At 45.9% G+C, this 23,373-nt stretch overlaps 1 protein-coding gene across 1 annotated transcript; it reads left to right on the top strand.

Moving 5' to 3' along the window:
* Positions 1 to 1,712: 1,712 nt before the first annotated feature.
* Positions 1,713 to 23,317, top strand: IP6K3 (inositol hexakisphosphate kinase 3). Its single transcript, XM_034767389.1, has 5 exons — positions 1,713 to 1,947; positions 9,247 to 9,672; positions 20,566 to 20,773; positions 22,207 to 22,385; positions 23,062 to 23,317. The coding sequence occupies exons 2-5, from the start codon at positions 9,474 to 9,476 to the stop codon at positions 23,307 to 23,309; spliced, it is 834 nt and encodes a 277-aa protein (XP_034623280.1). The 5' UTR covers positions 1,713 to 1,947; positions 9,247 to 9,473; the 3' UTR covers positions 23,310 to 23,317.
* Positions 23,318 to 23,373: the final 56 nt, after the last annotated feature.

The raw sequence follows: 23,373 nt of genomic DNA, 5'->3' as shown, positions 1-23,373 counted from the left end.
AATTGACACAAGGTATTAGCAAAATGATGCAGCAGCAATTGCCAGAGTCTTAGATCTGAAATAACTCAACAAAAATAGTTAGCCTCAGTCGACAACCTCCGAAAACTAGTAAACGTAGCATTATAAACAGCCTGTCAGAACAGGTAATGGCCGCGCGCAACGAGAAAAATGACGTCATTGCCACTTTGTACCATAGTGAAGCAGTACGCTTGTGCCCGCAACGCAGAGCTGGCGTAGGCTACAGCTGTAATGTACGAGAGAAGAATGACAAGTTAAAATGCAAGTTGAACGACGTTTCTCTTTTCTTTATTCATTCGTTTTCCAGCAATAGTGTAAAAAAAAATTGGGGGGCACCACTTTTTGGTGCCCACCCCCAAATCTTGGCACCCTAGGCGGCTGCCTAGTTCACCTAGTGGTTACGCCGGCCCTGCTAACCTTTCAGCCGTGTGGTCTAGGTCAGTTGTTCTCAACCAGGGGTACGCGTACCCCTGGGGCTACACAGAGGTCTTCCAGGAGGTACCTCAACTAGTTTTACTACAGCCTGCATAAAAAGCACTAGTGAAGTCAGTACAGACTAAAATTTTATACAGACAGTGACTTGCTTATACTGCTCTATATACTATAGATTGAAATGTAAGTACAATATTTATTTCCCAATTGATTTATTGTATAATTATATGGTAAACATGAGAAAGTAGCAGTTTTTCAGTACTAGGGTGCTGTGACACTTGTGTATTTTTATGTCTGATTTTGTAAGCAAGTAGTATAAGTGAGGTGAAACTTGGGGTACACAAGGCAAATCATACTCCTGAAAGGGGTTCACGAGTCTGAAAAGATTGAGAGCCACTGGTCTAGTGGGTAGGGCACTGGACAGGGAGTAAGGAGACCTGGGTTCTTTTCTTGGTTCTGCTGCTGAGTGGCCTTGGGTGAGTCTCTTTCCCCTCTTTGGGTCTGTTTTCCCCTCTGTAAACAGTCTTTCTTTGCAAAGTGCTTTGAGATCTATAGATGAAAAGTGCTGTGTGAGGGCTAACTGGGGCTGGCTTGCAGCACCTCTGCCATTCTGCTTTCTAGTGCTGTTGCTTTCGTGGAGTTGATATTAGCAAACCACAGGTGTCTGAAGTTGAAAGCCCATTGTGTCACCCAGCCTGTCTCACTCCAGCACAAAAGCACTAGCACACACACACCCATCTGTCCAGGCTCGTGGGATAAACAGATCAGAAGAATGTTTTTAGAACCACCTGGCTGTCTGTGTAGCTGGCTAGCTAATATCTGTCCCCAAACACCTGCTGAGTTTCACAGCCCGCCAAAGGTGAGCAAATGGGGACCATATCCCCCTACTGATAGCAACCAGCTTTGCAAAGGCCAAAGCTATCGCAGGTGGAGCAGAGAGCCTTTTAAAAGGAAAGCAGGCGAGAGGCGAAAAACAATAGCTCAGTGAAGCTTTTACGAAAGATGATGCCGAAAATAAATTAGCGGGAAGCAGAGTTGTTTTCCTGGAGTTCTGGGAGCAAGGAGCTCTTACAACTAGCCAAGAAAAGGAACACACTGCTCCCTCTAGGATGTCACATGCAGCTCCTCTTTATCTTTGCAACTTAATCCTATCCAAGGCATCATTTTGTTTCCCTTAATACTGGGTGCGTTTGTGTTTTCTTTCTCCTTTCTCCCTGTAAACCACCCCCCACCCCCCCCCACGCCGCCCACTTGCCTCAGCTGTCGGCTGTACATAACCCATGCCTGGAAGGAATTTCCAATAAAGTCAGGTGACTCCCCCTGGCTGGCAGCTCACTTCCCTGCCCTCCCCAAATCCATGTACTGAGGCTGGGCTTTCGAACCTAGGCTGCATCGAAGGGAGCAAACCAGGCTGACCAGCACCCTGACAAACTGGGATACTCATACAAAATCTCACTGCTGGGGTAAATGCCCTGCCAGCCAGGCAGGCGCTGATGGGTGAGTATTTTTGTTGTGGGGTGGTGTCGTGCGCTCTCTACACGCCTCCTTTAATAACTGCTTATTTGATTTTGCAAACAGGGCAGGGAGATGATTAATAGCTCTTTGAGCTTGGCCTGCCTTGGTAGTGTGGATCGGCAAGTGGCAAAGGGAACGTAAGAAAAATGCGGGGTAACTGGCTGAAATGAAAATTCGAAAAGGGCACATTAGGCTGTGGAAAGATGAGGTTAATTTCTTTCCTTTCTCAATTGCCTTTCTGGACTCTCTGGAAATCTTGTGGCTGACTGGCATAATTCTTATATATTCTTCATTATGTATTTGTATTATCGGACACAACCCCTTTGTGTCAGGCGCTGGACATACACAGAACAAACAGACAGTCCTAGCCCCAAAGAGCTTGCAATTTAAATGTAAGACAAAGACAAGAGACAACCAGTCGATATAGACAGACAGGAGAGCAGAAATGCCCATGACCAGACAACACTGATTGGCAGTGTGGATTTGATGGTTGTGTTGACTAAACCCCAGGGATTGACAGAGCTGCGGCTATGTGGGAATCTCATAGATTTTGCTGGTTGGGGATTAGTTTTTCAATACCAGGGTCTGTTTCAATCCAGATCCCAATTTATTCAGACCTCAGGGATGATGGTGGGAGGAGGGAGGTGAATAATTATTCTGAGGGCAAGAGCCCCAGCTGGTGTAGATTGGTGTAGGGACATTAAAGTCAGTGGAACTCTGCTGATATGCACCAACTACAAGATGCTAGTTTGGGTCCATTTCTGATGAACACTGTCTGTAACAAAGCTAATTATTCTCTAGAAATGGGCCCGCTCTAACCCCCCCCAAACACTGGGGTGTCTGAAATCTAGCTCTTGCTCAGAATATTGTACATCAGGGCCCCCGCTTTGCCATCATGTTGTGGATCAATTTGTACATTTGCTCTAGGATGCGGTCGCTGAGCTGCTAAATGAGACGGGCTTTGGGGAGCTCTGCTTTAAAGTGCTCCCTGGGGAGTCTGGGGAGATGAAGGGACAGTCTGTGCCTTTGACTCAAAAGTCTTTTCCTGGCTACAGTGGAGCAGATTCCTCTGGCAGTCACGGTGGTCTAAATCCAGAGTAACGGCAGCAGTGCCGATGAGCTAACTCTGGATTTACACCGCTGTCAGCAAAATCCCAGCCTGTCCTGCTACATGTAACTAGGGCACTTGGGAAAGGGGAGCGATAGCAGGAGGCAAAGCCTTCCCATCCGAGAACAGGAGCGTGTCCCATTCGGGTTCACCCCAGGCCACGAGTTTCACTGCCGAGGGGTTAGGTAGGCTTAGCAGAACGGGCCCTGCTAGAGCAGCAGCCTTCCTTTGGCTACGTTAGCGTCGGCCCAGAACGGCAAGCGCAGCGTGCTGTAGAGGAGCCACCTGGAGCTAAACCGGAACGAAAGGGTACAAAGACATGGGTGTCTCCGTGAAGTTTCAGGCACCTTAGCAAAGGATGATGCAAGGACAGGGCATTTGTAATCACAGCCACCAGGGCGCTGTCATATGCCCAAATGTATCTCGCCGTCACGGCACTGCACCGGCTGGGGAGTATTGCCAAGGCATACAGAACATTTACCCAGCTACCTGATAGTGACTGTTACTTTGCACTTTCTCCCAAACGCACCAGCAATGGCAGGCAGAGGAAATACGGTTTTTAGCTGCCTATCCGTCCAGGCTACTGCAATTTCTACCCGTCCTCCCTATGTTCTGCTGCTGTACAAAGCAGCTGACTACATCCTTCGGTGCATCTTTGCATCATGTTCATGAGGGACGTTGGCACCAGCCATAAACTTGATGAACATCAGATTCTTTCAGGAAGGGAGATGCAAGATAAAAGGGCTCAGGGCTTCTGTACCTAAGGATTTCTGGGAGGATGGTTAGAGCTCCTTGCAGAGAACAGAGCTGTTCATTCTTGGCACTCTGCCCCCATATGCAGCTATTCTTTCCCCGTTCGGCCGTGGTCAAGGGAAGAGCAGGAAAAGTGGATTTAAAAATCCCTTGAGCGCTAATGTGGCACCTGCTTGGCTGTGCATGAAAATGGAAATACACCTGATCTGAAGTCCAGGAAGAGGCTTGTTCTGACTCTGATGAATGTTGAATCCAGCGCGAAAGCAGCCTCCCACCGAAGAAGCCAGGAGGCAGATTTGTAAATAAGTCTGGGGCTAGAATGAGAAACCCATCTGTGCAAAAGAGAAGGGAGATTTAATGATTCTAATAACGTTTGAAAAGGGGGACTTTAGGGCTGGTGAAACAAGGTTGGCTCTGGAGGCCTCTGTTGATCCACAGAGCAGGGACACTACATGGACAGCATTTAGGGCAAACCGTTCCCATGGTGCTACAGCCAGTGTGCCACATACCAGAACCCTGTGAAAGAGTGGGGATTTAACCCAACCGATCCGCCCCCTCACTGGGCTGCAGGGAGGAGCTTTGGTGTGGTTTGAGGCCAAAGATTAAAGGGAAATGGTGTGGTAATCTAGGATGTGGAAGAAATGTCTGTCTGTTTGTGAATCTGTAGCTGTCTAATCTATGGGCCATATCCTCAGCTCCTAAACTGCATTAGCGCCATTGCCGATTTATACCAGCTGACTATCTGCCCCGAAATCTGCCTGTCTATGGATTGATCAGCTGTGGAGCCTGGATTTATTAATAGACAGACAGATATTTTCTATTTCTTTTTGTCCAAGTAAAACATAAACAGCCCCCTACCATGTTTATAACCCACAATTTGCAGCATGGTGTTCAGCACATGGGCATTGGAAAGCAGGATCAAGTAGGAATTGACTACTGAACTGCCTGGTCTGTTTTTTGACCTCCGCGTTGAATGCAGCAATTATATAAACAAACAGGCTAAACGATGGGCAGTAAATTCAGTGCTTTAAAAACAATTTTGCTTTCAATTTCCTAAAGTGTTTTTAACTAGATTAAATGAATGTCTTTATTTTAAATGCAGTAAAACCTCAGAGTTACAAACACCTCGGGAATGGAGGTTATTCATAACTGTGAAATGTTCGTAACTCTGAATGAAGCGTTATGGTTGTTCTTTCAAAAGTTTACAACTGAACATTGACTTAATACAGCTTTGAAACTTTATTATGCAGAATAAAAATGCTGCTTTTCCTTTATTTTTTAGTAGTTTACATTTAACAGAGTACTGGACTGTATTTGCTTCTTCTTTTTTGTGTCTCTGCTACTGCCTGATTGCATACTTCCAGTTCCAAATGAGTTGTGTGGTTGACTGGTCAGTTCATCTCTCTGATGTTTGTAACTCTGAGGTTCTATTGTACAAGGCCAGATTCGGTCTGTATGTCTATCTTTATTTTGCCCCATCACTGTAGAATCTGAGCAGTGAGATTTTGCCTTGGGAAGAACCTAGTAGAAACTGAGTAAGGACCTTATGATTTGGCCTCCATAATATATTTATTGTGCATGTGTATTGTAGGATCACAAATAAATAATATAAACTGCCTTCGCTTTTAAAAGGCTTGAATTGCTGGAACATAATAGCTAAGCCTGTGTGCCCCATAGCCCTCTGCTGGCTAGAGTCTGTTCATTTATAACTTTTCTATGCCTTGGGCAATACTGTCCAACTGTTGTCTTCTAAAGTGGACATTGACTATAGGACCTGCCTTCCGACACACCTAGGATCATTGGTGTTTTTTAAATGGTGGAGAGTTTTCCCACGTCTAGTTATTACATGTGGGAAGTGCAAATCACCAAAACACACACAAACGTACTCCTGTGTTTTCATAAGAGTTGACTTGGAGTTTGTGAACATTTTGAAGAAGAATTTTGAGAAAATGTTCGGGGATTTTGACAAAAAAATTGGGAGGAAAATTCACAAAACGTGTTTCTTTTTTCAGACAAGCAAAAATTTCAAACATTTTGAGATTTTGTCCAAAAAAGAGGAGGAGGGGGGAAGTTCTAAAAAGCGTGCCTCACTCCTTATTTTTGGACTATCTCTTATTTCTACCCATAAAGTCACTTTTTGCTACATGGATTGCATCTCACCTTCTTTGGAGGAAAAATAAATCCCTGAGAAAATTGGGAGGATTAAAATTGATTTGTAACCCTCAATTTTTGTGTGTGGACTAAATATCTTTCATCACTTGTGACAATCTAAGCAACAGAGGGGATTAATTTCAAGGCTCCCTTGTTTGAGACAAGCAGAGACACGCTACTGGTGACTCGTTGAGGGCTCATGGTAACATTTATATGGTCAGGATGAGCTGCAAATCAAAACAGCCCCTTTCACTTAGTGCAGCTCTTGTTCAGAGTTGTGCTGAAGTGTAAACAATAACAGCCTCGTGAAGTTGGTTTTTTTCCTGACACACATTGGGATGTGAAGGTTGCTAGGACAGTAAGCGCATTGTGTCAGTTATGTTCCAGCCTTGGAATATCTCCAAAGCAATACATGCAGGATTGAAATCATGCTTTGTTCTCTGGCTTGAAAGGTGATTGATGATAAATCTGTGAACAAACAAACAAACAAACAAAAAAACACTTTAAAGAGCAAAATAATCTGTAAAAGTTGATGCAACTCAGAAATGTTAAATACTTTTGTTTGTTCTGGAGTGGCTCTAAAGACACACATTCATCCTAGCTTGAAAAACTCTCATATAACTCTCATATGGCTCAGCATTGTGCCTTCAGGAAGTAAATGCTAGTATAAACTATATCTGTGCAACTGTATGGCAAAAATCCCATTCTGTGGCATAGGGTGATGATAAAATTGGCAGGGTAAGAAATCCTGGGAAATGTTTGAGTTTAAACACCTCAATTTGGGCAGAGTGAAGGGGAAGAAATTTCCCCCATAGAGGACTTATTCTTAAACTGTTCCATCTCATTTCTCCATGGGGATGAGTATAAGTCCCCCCAGTCCAGTTCATCTAACTTGAACAAGTCCTCCATGCAAAAACCAGGCACCCAAGCTGAAGTGCTCATTTATTTAGGGCAGGGCCGGCTCCAGGCACCAGCTTCTCAAGCAGGTGCTTGGGGCGGCCGCTCCGGAGAGGGGCGGCACATCCAGGTATTCGGAGGCAATTTGGCGGACGGTCCCTCACTCCGCCTCGGAGTGAAGGACCTCCCGCCGAATTGCCGCCGCAGATCGCGATCGTGGCTTTTTTTGTGTGTTTTTGTTTTGGCTGCTTGGGGCGGCCAAAAGCCTGGAGCCGGCCCTGATTCAGGGATTTCATTATCAACGGGAGAACAGGAGGAAAGTGTTTAAGCACTTGAGCTTTAACTCGCCCGGTGTTTTCAAGCCAGAGAACTTTGTTAGATTGGGAGTCCGCTGCCGCTAAAAGCAAACCAGAGCGTATGATATTTATTTTCAGTTTGATGCCATATTGCAAAGAGGGAGAATGGCCCAATGGTTAGAGCATTAGCCTGGGCGACCATCTTCAATACCTGGCTCCTCCACAGGCTTCCTGCATGACCTTGGACACATCATTTAATCTCTCTGCGCCTCCATTCCCCATCTGCAAGATGGACAGAACAGCTCTTCCCTCCCTCACAGGGATATGTGTACATCGAAGATAGCAATGTGCTCGGATGCTGGGGTAAAGAGGACCATATGAGTACCTAAGATAGGTAGACACTACTATTCACACTAAATAATATCTTATGCCTTGAATTCATCAGTGACATTTCTTGTACACTACAGTGTTACACAACATGGGGCAAAGCCTCAAAACATGTGTCTTTGGCTGAGAGGAAAGGAAGGGCAACAGAAAGGAATTTCTCCAGTCCCTTTCAGTGCCCTCTTTTGACGGGAATGGTCAAGTGCTGGCACGTTACTGGAAGGCCAGATCACCATACCAGAATGTCTCTCCCATGCACTTGTTTACATTCCCGGTGTCCCATTTCACTCACCAATCCTGCATGCAAAAGAACAAACCTCCCTCTGTGTTTTCCAGCATTGGCCATCGGAATGGGGGCTGGGGAATTGCGAGGTAACTGTTCCTTCAGGTAGATTGGTTTCGTAGGTCCAATTTCATCTTCCGTGCAACTCCAATGCCGGCCCTTCAGCAGAGGGACATTCTGCGGCAGGGAGCTCTCCATGCCTTGGGGCAAACAAACCTTTGCAGGTGGAGCACTTCTGGCAACAGAAGTCCTGTCCTCATGTTCAGCTGCCCTGGGGCAGAGTGAATTGGGCCCATTATTATTATCCCCAATAATTGAGTCCAATCTTGCTCCAAATGAAGTCAATGGGCAATTTGGGTTAATAGAAATTGGGTAGGAGGGCCACCAGGACAAATACAGGGCTGTGTGGTTTTTTTCTAGTTGATTATTCTAGGCCCAGGGCCAAGTCCCGTTTCTATGGAAGTCCATGGAAAGCTCCTATGGGATCAGGATCGAACCTTTTGGTGTAATGCATGTACTAGTTGTGGGTTTCCTTATGTTTTACCCCAGAATGGAGTATGTCTTGGAGAGGTGGGGAGGATTCAGGGTGGGAGCTGTTTCTCATCTTAGCTATAGATTGTGGTCAGTGTTAATGGCACTACTGTTCCATACTGACCCAGAATATCCTGACCCCAGCCTCCTTTAGGAAGGAGGAGGGAAACCTTTACTAATGTCCAAGTGTTAACTGACAAGGAATGTCCTGGTGTGAGGTTTCTCTAAGGGTAGGAGGTGGAGAAGCTTCCTGAGGGCGGGTAGGGGGTAGGAGGTAGGTTTTGCTGGCATCTTTGTGTGAGAATGTCCTTCACAGGGGTTTCTAGAGTACAGAGGTCTTTATAAATAGCCCCACTGGCAGGGAATGTCCTAACCTTGGGACAACTTGAGAAAAGGTTGAGAACTTCATCAACCACATGGTTTTAGCAGATCGGGATTATTATCCTAACCTTGGCTTACATTTAGGAGGGGAAAGGAGAGTCACGTTCATAGCTTGGTGTTAGCTGGCAGAAGGAATGCCCTGATCTAGCTAATCTCAGAGGGAGCCGCATTAACCCGATAGCTCTCTTCAATTGCCTTTCCCTACTTTTTTTTTGCCCCCTCACCAGATTTAAATTGGGTCTGCAGCTCAAGCCCTGGACCCCAGCCATGTGCATGTATAGAGCTCACCTTACAAGGGTGGGATTTGCACGTGCCTTCAATGTATAACTCTCCCTGCTTGTATGGGGGGCTTCTCTTGGGCTGGACAGTGATGTATGCAGGAGCTTTGGAGGAGCCATTGGAGGCAGCCTTAGCCTTGGGAGAGTTCCACTGAAAAGCAGGAAGGTGTTTGGAAGTGATTTGCTCCTGTTTTCTCACAGTCTGTATTTATCCTTCAGTTGGCAGAGACGTTCTCTATGGTGCGCTGAGAAGCCCGAAGACCTATACGTGGTAAAGCAACAAAGATCTAGGCTCCCCCTGGGGCTGACAAACCCAAGCCCATCTTCTGGTTGCTTCCCTGCAACACACCCCGGTTCACTGCTACTAAAAAAAAGAGGGCACTTCCATCAAGGAGTGTGTTTCGCCTCGGCCCAAGTACGAGTTGGACCACGGGTCTCCGGACAGCATGGTGGTGCAGAATAAGCTGGACACGGGGGACCCCAGGAGAGCAGTCCTTTTGGAACCATTCATCCATCAGGTTGGGGGCCACATGAGCATGATGAAATATGATGAGCACACCGTCTGCAAACCCCTCATCTCCCAGGAGCAGTGGTTCTACGAGTCGCTCCCCACAGCCATTAAGCAGTTCACGCCTCAGTACAAAGGTAAGGAGGAGCTGGATGATCCAGGAGAGAACTGCAGGGGCAGGGGAGGGAGAGTTTACTAATGGTAGCCATGATCAGAAGAGAAAATGTTAGCTACCCATAATTTCATTGATCCTTTCCTTCCCTTAATGAGACAAAGGGCCCGATTCTCTTCTGGCTCGTTGGGTTTAATGCCATTGGCTTCCATGAAGTCATTCCTCATTTATCCCGGTATAAGAGGAGATTCTGGGCCAGTCAACATACTTCCAAAATATGGTCCAAGCCCTGAGCGCCTTTACTCCACTTTTACTCATGCAAACTCCCATTCGTTTCAGTGTTTTGCCTGAGTAAAGATGTCAGGATTTGGCTGTATGACTCCAGGACCCGCAAACGTAACTGATTTTCTTCGCCTTTATTTTAAGCTTCCTGGGTTTGCAAAACTGAGCTGAGAAACTCACATCAGGTCCCATCTATTGAGTTCCCTGGTACTTGCTGTTTCCAGTGGGGCTGAAAATAATGCGAGAACATCCTTTCTTGTTGTATTTTGACTCTTAGCCCCCACGGGAAGCAAGTAGTGCATTACATGGGGAAAAAATTAAATGCCATCTTAACATCTTACATCTTCAAAAAGGCTGTTTCTCTTGTCCTTCAATTGTAATGGAGTCATTGAGGATGAGCAAATTGGGGTTGCGGGGGAGAGAGAGAGATTGAGAATGTGTCTGTAAAGGAGGTCTGCTCTTTGGACTCTCCAACACTTCGTAGACTTTCTCAACATTCTTAGCAATACTGAATGGTTCTTATACACACGCTCTTTCAATCTTGTGATCACTGTACAGAAAGTTGTGTGGATTACTAAGATCAGCCTTTTTATCTTAGCTTCTAAAAACTAGCAGATCATCTCTGATGTCAGGATTGGGTGTCTTTCTAACAAAGACTGCGCCTGCTCCACCATCTAGCATTGGGCTAGATGCTGGAATCACTGCATGGCCTGTCTTATGCAGGAAGTCAGACTAGTTGCTCATCATGGTCCCTTCTTAATCTACGAAGCAGTGAATTTTAACAAGAGGAGTAAGTGATAAAGTCCTTGCTGAATTCCAGGTACGATTCCTCCAGATAACAGGGGTTTTGTTTGGACTCTCTAGCGGTTAGTGCTTCTCACTCAACAGAAATGTGAATTCTGGCCAAGTGTCCCCTTTTGGAGCTTGGGTGTTTGAGCTAGTGAGTCATTGGGAGCTCTCCAAAGGTTAACTGTTCGTGCAAAGAGTGAGAGATGTAGTGCTTAAGTCAATATAGTTAGATCAATGCCGTGTCAGTGTAGACACTGCGTTGCTTTCATTCACGGTTGCTGCCTTTCAGACACCGCCCCACAATGCCCCACACTAGCAGTGAAATCAGTGCAAGTGCTCCTGGTGAGGACACGCACCGCCGACACAAGGAGCTTAGTGTGGTTGTGTAAAACCAATTCAATTACTGCCGTGGCTATACATCAACGTAACTTAAGTCGGCTTAATGTTGTCATGTAGATTTCCCCTTTCTGTGTGGAGACTTTACACCAGTTTAAAGTAGGCTGATGTAGGTGAATTAAGAGGTGCAAGCAAGGCGGATGTGAGCCAGGTTTAAACTGATATAAGGGTGTCCTCACACAAAGTTGCTCCCGTTTAGCTACGTAGGTGCAGCCTCACACCTTTAGTTAAACAAGTCCACGCTACGGGTAGACCAGGCCCAGGAAGAGCAGCTTGAGGGATAACAAGCGCTTGTGGCAGGTGTCATGCTGTGAGCTTCAGCTCATGCGACAGCCAGGATTCTGGGCCAAGGTCAGCGAAGTGGCAGCCGTCTAGCCGGGAGGAGGGTGAGGCTGCTGAATTACCATCCAAGAAGAGGTGGAGGAGTAGGCGGTACAAGAGGAGGGGAGGGCTCATGAGACAGAAAAAGGAAAAGGGGACGAGGGGGAAGCCCATTTGCACGTGGTGGTGACGAGAGCATCCAGACATCCCTGTTTCATGTGCGGAGCCTTTTCCCACCTGACGCGGCCAGTCTGCTTTGGTAACGCGAGACAGTGTCACCGCAAGCCTGGTGTCATGTTACCACTCGAGTGCCATCTGCATATCTCAGATGCCAGTGACCAGCCTGGGAGAAACCGTCCACCTCACTGGGCATCGCTGTCAGCCAGCGGAGCAAACGGCTGCCTCTGCGACAGCAGCAAATAGTTGTTCGACTAGCAAGTTTCCTCCTCAAGATTTTCTCCTGGAGGGTTTTATTTTGGCCGCAACAAGAGCGATGGAAACCTAGGCTTGCGACAGCTGGCTGTGGAGCTCCTCTGTTTCAGAGACCTCCTGCCACTTCTCCTTATTAAGTTGCTGCTTTTATAGTTGCCTGCATTCCCTCAGGGTGAAAGTCACCCTTGTGCTGAGAGCCCAGCACAAACTGGGCTCTGCTAACATCATAAGAAGTTCTAAGGGGGGAGTATGTGATCCATCCAAGGGTTGTACTGTCTTGGCCTTGAGCTGCCACATATCCCTGATAATTTCTCTCCCCTAATAATACACTGGCACCCTTCCCTATTTCCCCCTCTTGAGACCCTGACTGAGATTTTTGTTCTCCACCCTCCTTGTCACTTGGCCTTCAGCTGGGGGTAAGAACTTCCCTGCTAGGAAGCGAGCAGAGCAAGCACCCTGCACCGTTATTCTCCTGCTTCTGAACTGCTGCAGAGATTAACATGAACGAATGAGCTTGCGGCGAGCTTGGCGCCTGGGTACCTGCAGCCAGCAGGCGCTTCCTGACAGGAGGCCCAACAGTGAAGACTCTGAGCCTGGGGAGGGAAATGGGGTGGGGAGGGTGCATCATGCCACTGGGCCTGCTGTAGAGGAAGGATTATTACTATCCCTGAGCTTCTGTCTCTTGCTGTAACAAGCTCGTATGGTGCTCCCAAATATCTGCCTGCTGCCGGCTAACTAAGCTAAGCGCACACCTGTGCCAAGCATGCACAGCAGCTGAATTGTCACTGATTATATGTCAGCAGCATGAGTCACATGCCTGTTGCTTTATTGCCAGTAGCTCGGGAAGGGGTTTTTTGGTGTGCTGGAGAAATGAGCCTGCTCTGGCTGCCCCAAATCAGTCCACGCCCCTACCCAACACCCATACCCACCCCGCTGATAATTTCTCCATACACACAGCACACGTCCCTTATAATTTCTCTTCTAACTCAGTACACATTACATAGGCCTTATCGCATCTCCCTTAACTTAATACACATGGACCCGTTCTCACACACACACATTCTCCATCGGCTTTCATTGTGTTATCTGGGGGCGCTGAAGCCTCAACAACTTTCAAAGTGAGCCAAACGAAATGGAAGCTCATTCATTCCTTTCCTAGGGTCCAGTACTGTGTGTTTTGCCTGAGTAAGAATAGCAAGTTCTGATCCCCTAGTTAGCAGAAAATGAGAGAAATATATGTAGAAGCTGGAGACCTCCAAGCCAAATGGTGCTCTGTACGACTGTTTATCCAACAAGATATAGCGGAGGCCAGGGAAAAATAATACATTGCATTTCTATAGTGACTTTTGTCCTGAAAGATTCCAAAGCACAGAGAACCAGTGAGATGCAGCTATCTCTGGGGAGGAGCTGTCAACCAGGTGGCTGGGACAGCCTGTAACACAAGTTTCCCTGCTGAGAGGATGCCTTTTGTTTCTTTGTGGATGTAAGCCCTTGAAATAGACTTCTCTTTATATAGAGGTAGCATTTAATTATCCCTCATTAGGAAATGACTGAGGCTGGCCTGTAAGCTGTCATTCCCTCACTCAGCAATAACTTGACCTTTTGTTAATGAGACTCCGCCGCAGGTTGTAGTGTAGAACTAGCCCAGTGCCCCTGGGACAATGAGGTGGTTTGTGGCTGTCGGCCCCTGCAGCCTGGCCAGACTCTCACCGATAAAGGAAGTGTTCATTTTTTTTAAGGCTACTTTGGAATAATCGTCTCCGTTAAATTCCTGCATGCTGGCATCTATTAACCCTTTCAGTGTGAGTCGGGATATGTGAACTGATCTTGCTAAGAGACACAGATCAGGGCTGCCCTAAGTTATGCTGGTTTGTTGCAGCCCCCTAAAGGTCTTTCTATACGTAGGGATTGCTGGAGTACTATATGTTCTGGCCATGCCCTCTCCTGATCTAATACACCCCTCTGCTCGGGGACGGGTGGACGGAAAGAGAAGAGGCTTGCACAGAGCTGGCTGTACAACAGGTGAGGGTTTCCCCATGCCTGATCTTCAAGTAATTGTAGCACCAGTTGAAGTCAATGGAGACTGTGGGTTTCCAGCATCTCAGAAAATCAGACTCAGTATTTCCATTAGCTGGAAAAAAATCATTAAAACAAAAATTAGATTAGCCTTGAAAAACCATGGTTTAAATTCGCTTTGTGAAACCAAAGCATAATAGTGAGATTTGGAAAACTTCCACACGGTTTACCCGTTCCTGCTTATCCCTTATCACCATTGTTGCTGAGTGACTTCCAATCAATAACAGAGTTCGTCCTTTGCCTGTGAGGGAGGGGAGTGTACCATCTCCCTTTTACACATGGGGAACTGAGGCACAGAGAGACATAGCGATTTGCCTGATGTTGCACAGGGAGTCTGTAGCAGAGCCAGCAATCGAACCCAGATCTCAGACTCCACAGACTTTATCACCTTCCTGCTATCAGTCCTTTAGCCCTCTTCCTGACTGGGCCACTGGTGACCTTCATAGAAGACTATGAAAACCTTAGGACAGATCCTCTGCTGGTGGAAATCAGCATAGCTCTATTGAAGTCAATGGAGCCTCATTGATTTCCACCAGCTGAGGATCTGGCCCTTATCTCCAGCACTTGTTGACTGGATGTCGGTGACCAGCAGCTGAGGTTTGACATTGATGGAACGAGAAATCGGAGCAGGGATGGACTAAACTTTTAACATACTCAAGTCTCCACACTCTCCAGTCCCTACTCTCCTGGGATCCATTGTCAGGGTCTCTAGATAACCAGACAAATAATACCAGCTATCTTCTAACAAACAAATCAGCTGCTTTCTGAGGTCAGAAATGACCCCTCTCTGCCTTCCAAATAAACAACAAACTCTTTCTGTGCACATCATCTACCATAATACCCCGTACGTGCAATTTCAACATTCACCGAAGTGCCCCACGGTCTGAACTGCTTTATGAGTTGACTCTCATTACTTTGCAGTTTAAAGGGATAGACTGTGTTCGGCGTAAGTCCAAATGTTCTATAAAATCTAATTTTAACCCACCATTGCATGATTTTTTAAATTACTTTTTCCTCCCCTAATTTTTCCAGCGATGCCAATTCTCACTATGGTATCGTGTCCCATGAAACTTAGTGTTTTTCTGAAAGCCCCAACTCCTGGAATCCTGTGATTAGGTGAGAAACTCAACTTTATTTTTTTTTTTTTAAAGAATAAGTTTATGTCCCTTATACTTGCAGAGAAAAGCTGGAAAACGTTTCCTGAGTGCATCCTAAAGGCTCAAAAAACAGAAGACAAATAAATAGAACCCAAAACTTATGGTTTTATTTTATTTATTTATTTATTTGGTTTTTAAACCAATCTCCTGATTTGCGGGAGGGAGCGGGGGAGGCTGACCCCTAATTTTGGAATGCTTGGTGTTGGAAAGAATGCATTTCCTGCCATGTTTGCAACCCAGACACCACTGAATTGAAGTAATGTGTGGTAATTAAGGCCTTGATCCTGCAACTGTATCTGCATGGACCTTCCTCTGCATGCATGCAGAGCCCCAGTTAAGTCTAAGATGCCCCCGGTGGAAGAAGGGACCTACCCATGCATATGCAGGATTGGAGCCTGAATTTATTAGAAATTGACCCAGCCTAGTTTCACTGTCCAATTTGTGTGAAATAATAATTAATAATAATAATAATAATAATAAATAAATAATACCTAGCTCTTCTAGTGCTTCTCACCCATCGATCTCACAACTCTCTACAAAGGAGGTCAGTATCTTTATCCCTATTTTACACATTGGCCTGGTGGGTTTACGTGACAATATTACACAGCTGCTTCAGGGAAAAGCACCTGCATTCTAAGCGTTTTTCTGTAGCTCACCAGAATGCAGGCCTGAATGAGCCTGAGCCTGGCGTTTGTCCTGGAACTGTGCAGTGTTGCCTGGAGTAGTTAAGGCATCAAACGCCTGCAGATTCGGAGACAGCCTTGTTGTGTTGTTTTGTTTTTCCTTTTTGCCTGTGACATCTCAATGAGTTTTGCAGTAAGTGGCAATAAAGCTGTGATCCTTCTCCAATCTAGCACAGGTAGCTTTTGTCTCTTCCCACTGAACGAGCCACCGCTGGGAGAGACAAGGCGGGACACATTAGAAAGAGGTGAACTATTTTCCCATAAGGAGGAAGGGAAGGTTAAATGTCAAAAAGGAATATTCTTGAGACCTCTGTCGCCAGTTGGTGCATATAGATGTCCCCTGTCTCTATTGTTAGCCCCTCTCAGAGCTTAGGAACCATTATGTAATGATGACACAGTGCACAGTATTGTTCAAATGTCATCATTTAAATCCAACACCGTGTTAGTGATCTTTAAAGAGCATCTGCACAGACTTGGCAGCTCACTTACCCATTTCAGGCAGATTAGATGACCTTGAGACAAGCGTTCTCCCTCCCTTCCACCCCCCAGCTCTCAGTGCTGTCTGTCTAGTTCGGAGCTGGCTACAGGATTATGGATTTATTTTTCAGGCCCACTTCTGTTCAGATTCCTATTGCGCATGGCAGTAAATAAACACACTTTTAAATTTAAAACTAAATACACGCGAGAAGAGGTAGCAAGCTACATAGCAAAACAGCTCCTGCAAATTGTAGAGCTGCCTCTTGCATGCAGATAGCTTCTGTAAATATACTCTGTCTGCCTAGCTTGCTTTGTATAGAATGGGACGGAATTTTTGGTGCGACCGAAAGGAAGGGAATGGAAAGCACTTTAATGCAACAAAGCTTTGCTTTCAGATGATAAAGCCACAGTTGGAATAAAAGAGCCGTACAGTAGCAGCCAATACGCCTTAAACCATGTATTATTTGTTTGTTTTATGAATATACAGTGCGTCAATTATGTGACATAAGCAAAATTAGCCCAGTCCCATAGTGCTGTATACCATGAAACAAAAGATATTTATTAAAGCTGGGATTTTCAAGTGTGTCCATATTCCATTGAAATTTTGATGCCTTGCACCTTTGAAAAATGTCCCTGTTAATCTTCATATTAATACAAGATATTTAAGACCTATCAGTTTCCCGCTATATAGTACGTATAGGGCAAGACCAGCATGATTCAATGGGATTATTATGCTGATTTGCACCATCTGATGCTATGTAATTGGGCAGCTTTTGAATGTTGCACACAGCATTGGAGATATAGCTACAATATATTTGATAAGAACTAGACTCTGAAAACAGACTGTAGAGTTAACACTGAGGAGTCTTACGTTGGTCTCACAGTGATTAGATGAAATTGTTTTCTTATCTGCTGGCTCTGCAAACTCAAACTGGGAATCTGAGAGACAAGCTGGATGTTTTACTGGTTTCTTGCGTGATCATCTCTAATACAGGCTTGGGAACTGGAATTTAGTTTACAATTCTGGGGGTGATGCACAAGCCAGAGTAAAATCTAGCTCCCCCTCTTTAAACTGCGCTGGTATTGAAATGCTAGCACGAGGGGAGGGGGGGAAGGGAAGGTCCAGATTTTCAGAAATGCTGAGCACCCATGACTCCATCTGAAGTGGATGCTCGGCACCTCCGTAATTCAGGCCATGAGCGCTTGTTTTAGTCAGCAGATATGACTTTGAAGACGAGCAGGGGGGCAGTTCAGTGGAGTAGGAAACTGCCATTTTCACAGTCATTTTCTGATGGTAACTGCTCTCTAAATGGAAAAAAGGGGGCCTCCATAATTGTTCCATCATATTTCCTTCGGAAAACAGAATTTCCTTGTTTCTAAGCTGCAAAAATACATCTCCCTTCAAAGGCTAATGAAACGGGGAGGTTTCCACCTAGTGATTTCTAGATAGGAAAACCAGATCTATATTTTGCCAAGTGGTGTGGTTTTTGCTGTTGGTGGCTTTTGTAGGTCCCTAAAGCCATCATTATGAGCTGCTTTCGGACTGTGGATACCATTGTGGGAGTTGGAAATGACCGGGCACTGCTGTGAGCAGCTCACATGGCTGGAATCCTGTCTAATCCTGAAAGGGCGATGCTCTGAAAATGCCTGCAGTGCTGGGTTGGCACTGCTGTGAGGAAGTTCACAATGCAGGAGTGATCCATAGAATTGACAGAGAAGTTCTCACTGTCAAATCAGGGCTGTCCTTAGCAAGGGGACCACTGCACTCAACCTTTCCCTGAAAGGTGATAGCTGCTTCATATAAAAGCCATGCCCATGAGTCATTTGTCATTTGAAGCACTGAGGCAAGAGTCCCTGTTGCTAAAACTTTGCTAAGAGAAGGGTAAATACATAAAAGGTTGCATTGCAGAAAAGTTCAGCCATGTGATGCCTATTAAAGTCAATGGAAGTTGCACAACTAAAATACTGGGAATGGCTGAGCCATTACAAACACTGAATCTATCTTCCCTTGTAAGTATTCTCACACTTCTTATCAAACTGTCTGTACTGGGCTATCTTGATTATCACTTCAAAAGTTGTTGTTTTTTTCTTTTCTCTCTTACTTAATTGTCCTCTCAGAGTTGGTAAGACAACTCCCATCTGTTCATGCTCTCTGTATGTGTGTGTATATATATCTCCTCAATATTTATTCCACTCTATATGCATCCGAAGAAGTGGGCTGTAGTCCATGAAAGCTTATGCTCTAATAAATTTGTTAGTCTCTAAGGTGTCACAAGTACTTCTGTTCTTTTTGCGGATACAGACTAACACGGCTGCTACTCTGAAAACTAAAATACTGGGGTATGTTTTGAATATTTAAGGGTGATGCCTAATGGTTAGCATTCCAGGCTTTCACCAATAGGTGTCACTGTCTGGCCTCATCAATCAAGCAAGAAACAGGTATGTATCCAATTAGTGCTTTCTTCTGTGCCCCCCAATGGCAGTATGAAGTGGTTGCAGAGGCAGTCTTCCATTCCTGGTGGTCTTTAACTCCTAGGGAAAAACCAATCCAGTGCATTGGAAGGACAAACCCATGCCAGCGTAGCTGATATATAGAAAGGTAATTACTGTGAGCCACACATTCAGACCCACACATGTGCTTTTGGAGATCTGGCCTGTGTATTTTCCTTGGTTTGCAATCGGAACAATGTCCTCCAACTGGGGCATTAGTGGCTAACTCCACGGCCACTGATAGATTTCATGCTGCTGCCTACCAACCCCCTCCCCCCAAAAAAACATTTTGGAATTTGGAAGGCTCTAAGTCACCAGGGTATCCTTTTACTTCAACAGTCCATTTGTTACAGTGCAAAGTGTGATAAAATAGGTCATGCTGCTAAGGTACTGTTACACTTGCTCTTGTTTCTAAAATAATCTGATAAACTATTCAAGACCAGCTTTCTAAGTAGTCAGTCTTCCTCTGTATTTTTCAATGATAGGGTTTTTTCGCAGTCATTAAAAATGCCATTGGCCACTTATAAGAATTCTGAAGATTGACTTCAGTGGAGTTACATTAGAGATGAATTTGGCTCAGAGTAATGGGGAAAGCTGCAGAAATGAGTGAGAAATCCTTCGGCAAACAAAGCTATTTTAATACATAATGTATTCATTGATGGATATACAATAGTATATTGGCACTTGTATAGGACTTTTCATCGGCAGAGCTCACTATGCCTTAGAAGAGTGTCTTCGTTGCCATGTGGGGAAGCTGAAGCACAGAGGGGCTTCACCAGCAAGCGAGGGGCTCAACATTGCTGAAAATCAAGCCCAAGGTGTCTCAAATTGGGCTTCCCAAAAACTGAGGTATCCAAAATTAGAGGCTACGATTGACATTGAGTCAGAGCAGAGCTGGGCCTGGAACTGCAGTCTCCTAGCCCGAGTTCTATCTGCCTCTCCTGGACAGAATGTTAGACCTGCTCAGATGCCACTGCCTGGAGAACCCTTGGAGACCACAAGACCCTAATGCTGGTACAAGCAATGGATATGACTTAATGCTGAAGACCTATTATTTTGGAGCAGAAATTTTTTAGTTCTGTCCATGCTAATGACCACGAAGTCCTGTGTGGCCATGGAATCACTGCAATAGGCACTTCCTTACCTGTGCTTTACTGAAACTCCTTATGACAATGCAGCAAGTTTCCTGCAGACGTGGCTCTTCTAAGCTCCTGTGCTCTCACTGATTACAGACGCCTTGCGTGCACACTGACATTTGTTTCAAGGATTCCCCCTCCCTTCCCACCCTCATTTTGTTCCCTGCTGCTGGAATACCCCTCAAGAGCAAGAGACCTGCATGGCTTCTTGTAAGCGAGCCAAGCCCTAGTCTAGAATCCTGCGTCAGGCCCCTGTTGGTTCAGCTGTTGCATAGCTTGGAAAGAATGAACGCCCCGAGCGGAGTGGAGAATGCAAAGAACATGATGTACAGGACAGCTTCCATGTGAGGCAGGAAGGTGGGGGTTGGGTGGAATGGTAGTACATGGGCAAGAGAAGGGAGCATCTAAAAAGCCTTCAGCTATTTTCCAGAGGCTCAGGGACTGCTTACATTTACAGGGCGGAGGATTTGATTTCAGCAGTTGCTAGAGCACTAAGCTATCCCCAGGTAAGTGCACTGCTAAGTATCCAAGTTCTGATACAAGCACCTGGAACAGAGTGGGATGACACCTGGCTAATAATGCAAGCAACGACTGGTCTGTAATGGCTCAGTGCAGGTTAACCCTGTTGCCTGGGAGGGAAATTTTTGTCACATTCACACGATCCTCCCTCTTTTTGTAGGTATCATCTCAGTGTGCCTCAGAAAGGACAGCTTGGGCAACCTAGGCCTGATAGCCAGCCCCAGCCTGCCGACCGACAACTGCAGTTCCTTGGATAAGGAGCATTCAGTGATGCTATGTCAGGAGATCAAGCGGACGTCCACCACCAGCAGCGAGCGCTTGTTTGTCAAATGGAGTCAGGCACCTTTCACAAAGACCATCAAAGACAGGTGAGTGCCCGGTGCAAGCAAGAGGTGGCTGCCTGAGTCGAGGGGCTCTGAAGCAGCAGTAGCTCCACTTGCAATCTGAGCCGAATACAGACTGATCGCATTTATAGTCTGTGCCTTGTAGGCACGAAGCCCCGGTGGGTAGTATGCTTATGTCTGGCATAGGGATATTCCAAACAAATAATGGGCTGGCATCAGATCTCTCTCTGGTTTTGCCGTGGTGTAACTCCATTGGCTTCAGTGGCGTGACTCCTGATTTACTGCAGTGTAAATTAGATCAGAATCCAGCCATTGGCTTCAGCGGCCTTCTCTCCCCGCAATCCCCCAAAACAGTGGGCCAGATTCTGATGTCACTTACACAGGTGCCAATCCGGAGTGACTCCACTGACTAGTGCAGTCACTCCAGATTGACACCTAGGTGATTGTGACCAGGATTTGGGCCTTTTTCACAAACGCCTCTTATTTGACCTCCACTTGCCATCAGGCAGAATTGCAGCCTCTGAATTCTGGAGAGGACAGGGGATGCTTTTCACCTCCTCTGCCAGGTTGCAGGATGCCCCAAAAGCAGCAGGAAGGAAGTGAGGCCATGGCTGTGCCTCCTGTCCCCCAATCACTGCCCAGAGAAGCTCAACAGCAACAAAAGCCGCACAGAGGATAGTGAGCTGCACCCTGTAAAAGGCTGTAAAGGGTATGTATGCAGCCTTTACGCTCATACGAATACCTCCTGATAGTCTCCTTGCATGGAGCAGCTCTGGACCACCCCCAATGCGGGCTTATATCTACAACACTCAATGGAGCCCTGAACAGTTGCTCTGCTAGAATTGCAGAGGAGACCGGCCTTGCTTGACCTTTTAAATTCTCAAATGTTTTCAGTGAGACGCAGGATCATTCACTCTAACTGGTTCAAAACAGACCCAGCTCAGCTATCGTTTAGAGGCACAATCCAGCTCCCATTAAAGCCAGTGGGAGTTTTGACACTGACTTCGATGAAAGAGGAATCCTATCCATAAGATGGATGAGACCAGGGGCTGAATACACAGGGAGAATGAATCCACTCTCCCCATCAGAGGTGGTCCCTCTAGCCCAGAGATAAGGCACATTAGCAGGCAGGTTGCCTGTGCTGCACGTGTTAGGTGGATAAATGGAGATCTCCAGGCTTCAGTGCAATGGATCTGGGCCCCTTCACAGAAGCCAAACTCGCTTTAAAATTGCAATAAAAAAATATTGGCACCAAGCAACCGCCTAACTTCCTGAAAATGACTTTAACTCGGTAACAAAGGATCCCTGCAGGTTAGCCAGGATGAATACTTATTTCCTCGAGGGTCCCTGAAAATTTCCTTTATCGGGTTTCATACTCTACAAAAGGAGGGGAAAAGGCCAACTTCTTTTCTGGGAGCTTACAAACCAAATTTGCTTCTTTGGTGTATTTTGTCTAGCGGCCCAGGGAAGGCGCTCCTGAGGACGGAACTTCAGTACCATACGGACGTCTCTTCGCTCATGGAGGATACAAATGGGAACCAGCCAGAAAGAAAGAGCTATAACCCCTGGGGACTGCACTGCCACCAACTGCACCTGAACCGCATGTCCTCCAAACTTGATGAGAACAAACTACATCGTATCCTTTTTTATTCCAGCCGTTCTTGTTGCACTTTGCTTATTGCTTATTTCATAGAGGTGATGTTGAGGGGGGGGGAAAGACCAACCTTCTGATGGAGAGTTGCTAATAATGGATCACAATCGTAATCAATTAAACATTTTTATGTGTAGGTTATAACAGGCCCCAAAGCCCTTGGGCATGAATACAACGTATTTAACTGCGTTCTGGATACTCTCTGTCTGTGTTTAAAGAAACTCCACATCAAAGGGTGTCCATCCAAAGTCAAGGGAGCCCTTCACATAAAGGGATCAAAGCAGCAACAGCTCTTCTCCTTCGTCAGACACTCATTTGATCACCAGTCATGTAATCAATGCAGCTTAACCCCACCACCAACAGACCTGAGTGACTTTAGTGTCGATGAAAGGTGTTGCATTAACAGCCCTGGGCTACATCTACACTAGAGAACTGAGCCATTGATAGTTTAACTGGTGATATTGCACTTAGAATAAGTTGGCTGAAATTGGCAACAAGGGGCCAGTAGCCATGATGAGTGCTGGTGAAGGTGCATTGCAAAGTCTCAGTACAATTGTGAATGATTATGGTGAACTTCAGAGGATGCGCAGAACCACCCCTGATTAAGACCTATTTCAATTGTACATTTTAATAATAAGTCTCCCTTAACTCATGTATCCAGAGTTTCTGTTGCTTGAAAACGTGGTGTCAAAGTATCAATATCCCTGCATTCTGGACTTAAAGATGGGAACCAGGCAGCATGGAGATGATGCATCAGAAGAGAAGAAAGCACGCCACATAATGAAGTGTGAACAGAGCACTTCTGGATCTCTTGGAGTTCGCATCTGCGGAATGCAGGTAGGGCGGCCTCTTGACCCCTTCAGTATTTCTCAAAAAGAACAGGAGTACTTGTGGCACCTTAGAGACTAACAAATTTATTAGAGCATAAGCTTTCGTGGACTACAGCCCACTTCTTCGGATTCTTATGCATCCG

This window comes from Trachemys scripta, chromosome 4 (assembly GCF_013100865.1).
Source record: "Trachemys scripta elegans isolate TJP31775 chromosome 4, CAS_Tse_1.0, whole genome shotgun sequence".
Classification (NCBI taxonomy): domain Eukaryota; kingdom Metazoa; phylum Chordata; order Testudines; family Emydidae; genus Trachemys; species Trachemys scripta.
Note: the sequence above shows the minus strand (reverse complement) of the source record. Positions and strands in the feature narration are given on the sequence as shown.

Bases quoted from the DNA above. Each gene is read 5' to 3' on its own strand.
- IP6K3 (XM_034767389.1), top strand. From the start codon at position 9,474: ATGGTGGTGCAGAATAAGCTGGACACGGGGGACCCCAGGAGAGCAGTC. The intron at 9,673-20,565 runs GTAAGGAGGAGC...CTCTTTTTGTAG, and splicing joins GTTCACGCCTCAGTACAAAG to GTATCATCTCAGTGTGCCTC. The intron at 22,386-23,061 runs GTATCCTTTTTT...TCATGTATCCAG, and splicing joins TGATGAGAACAAACTACATC to AGTTTCTGTTGCTTGAAAAC.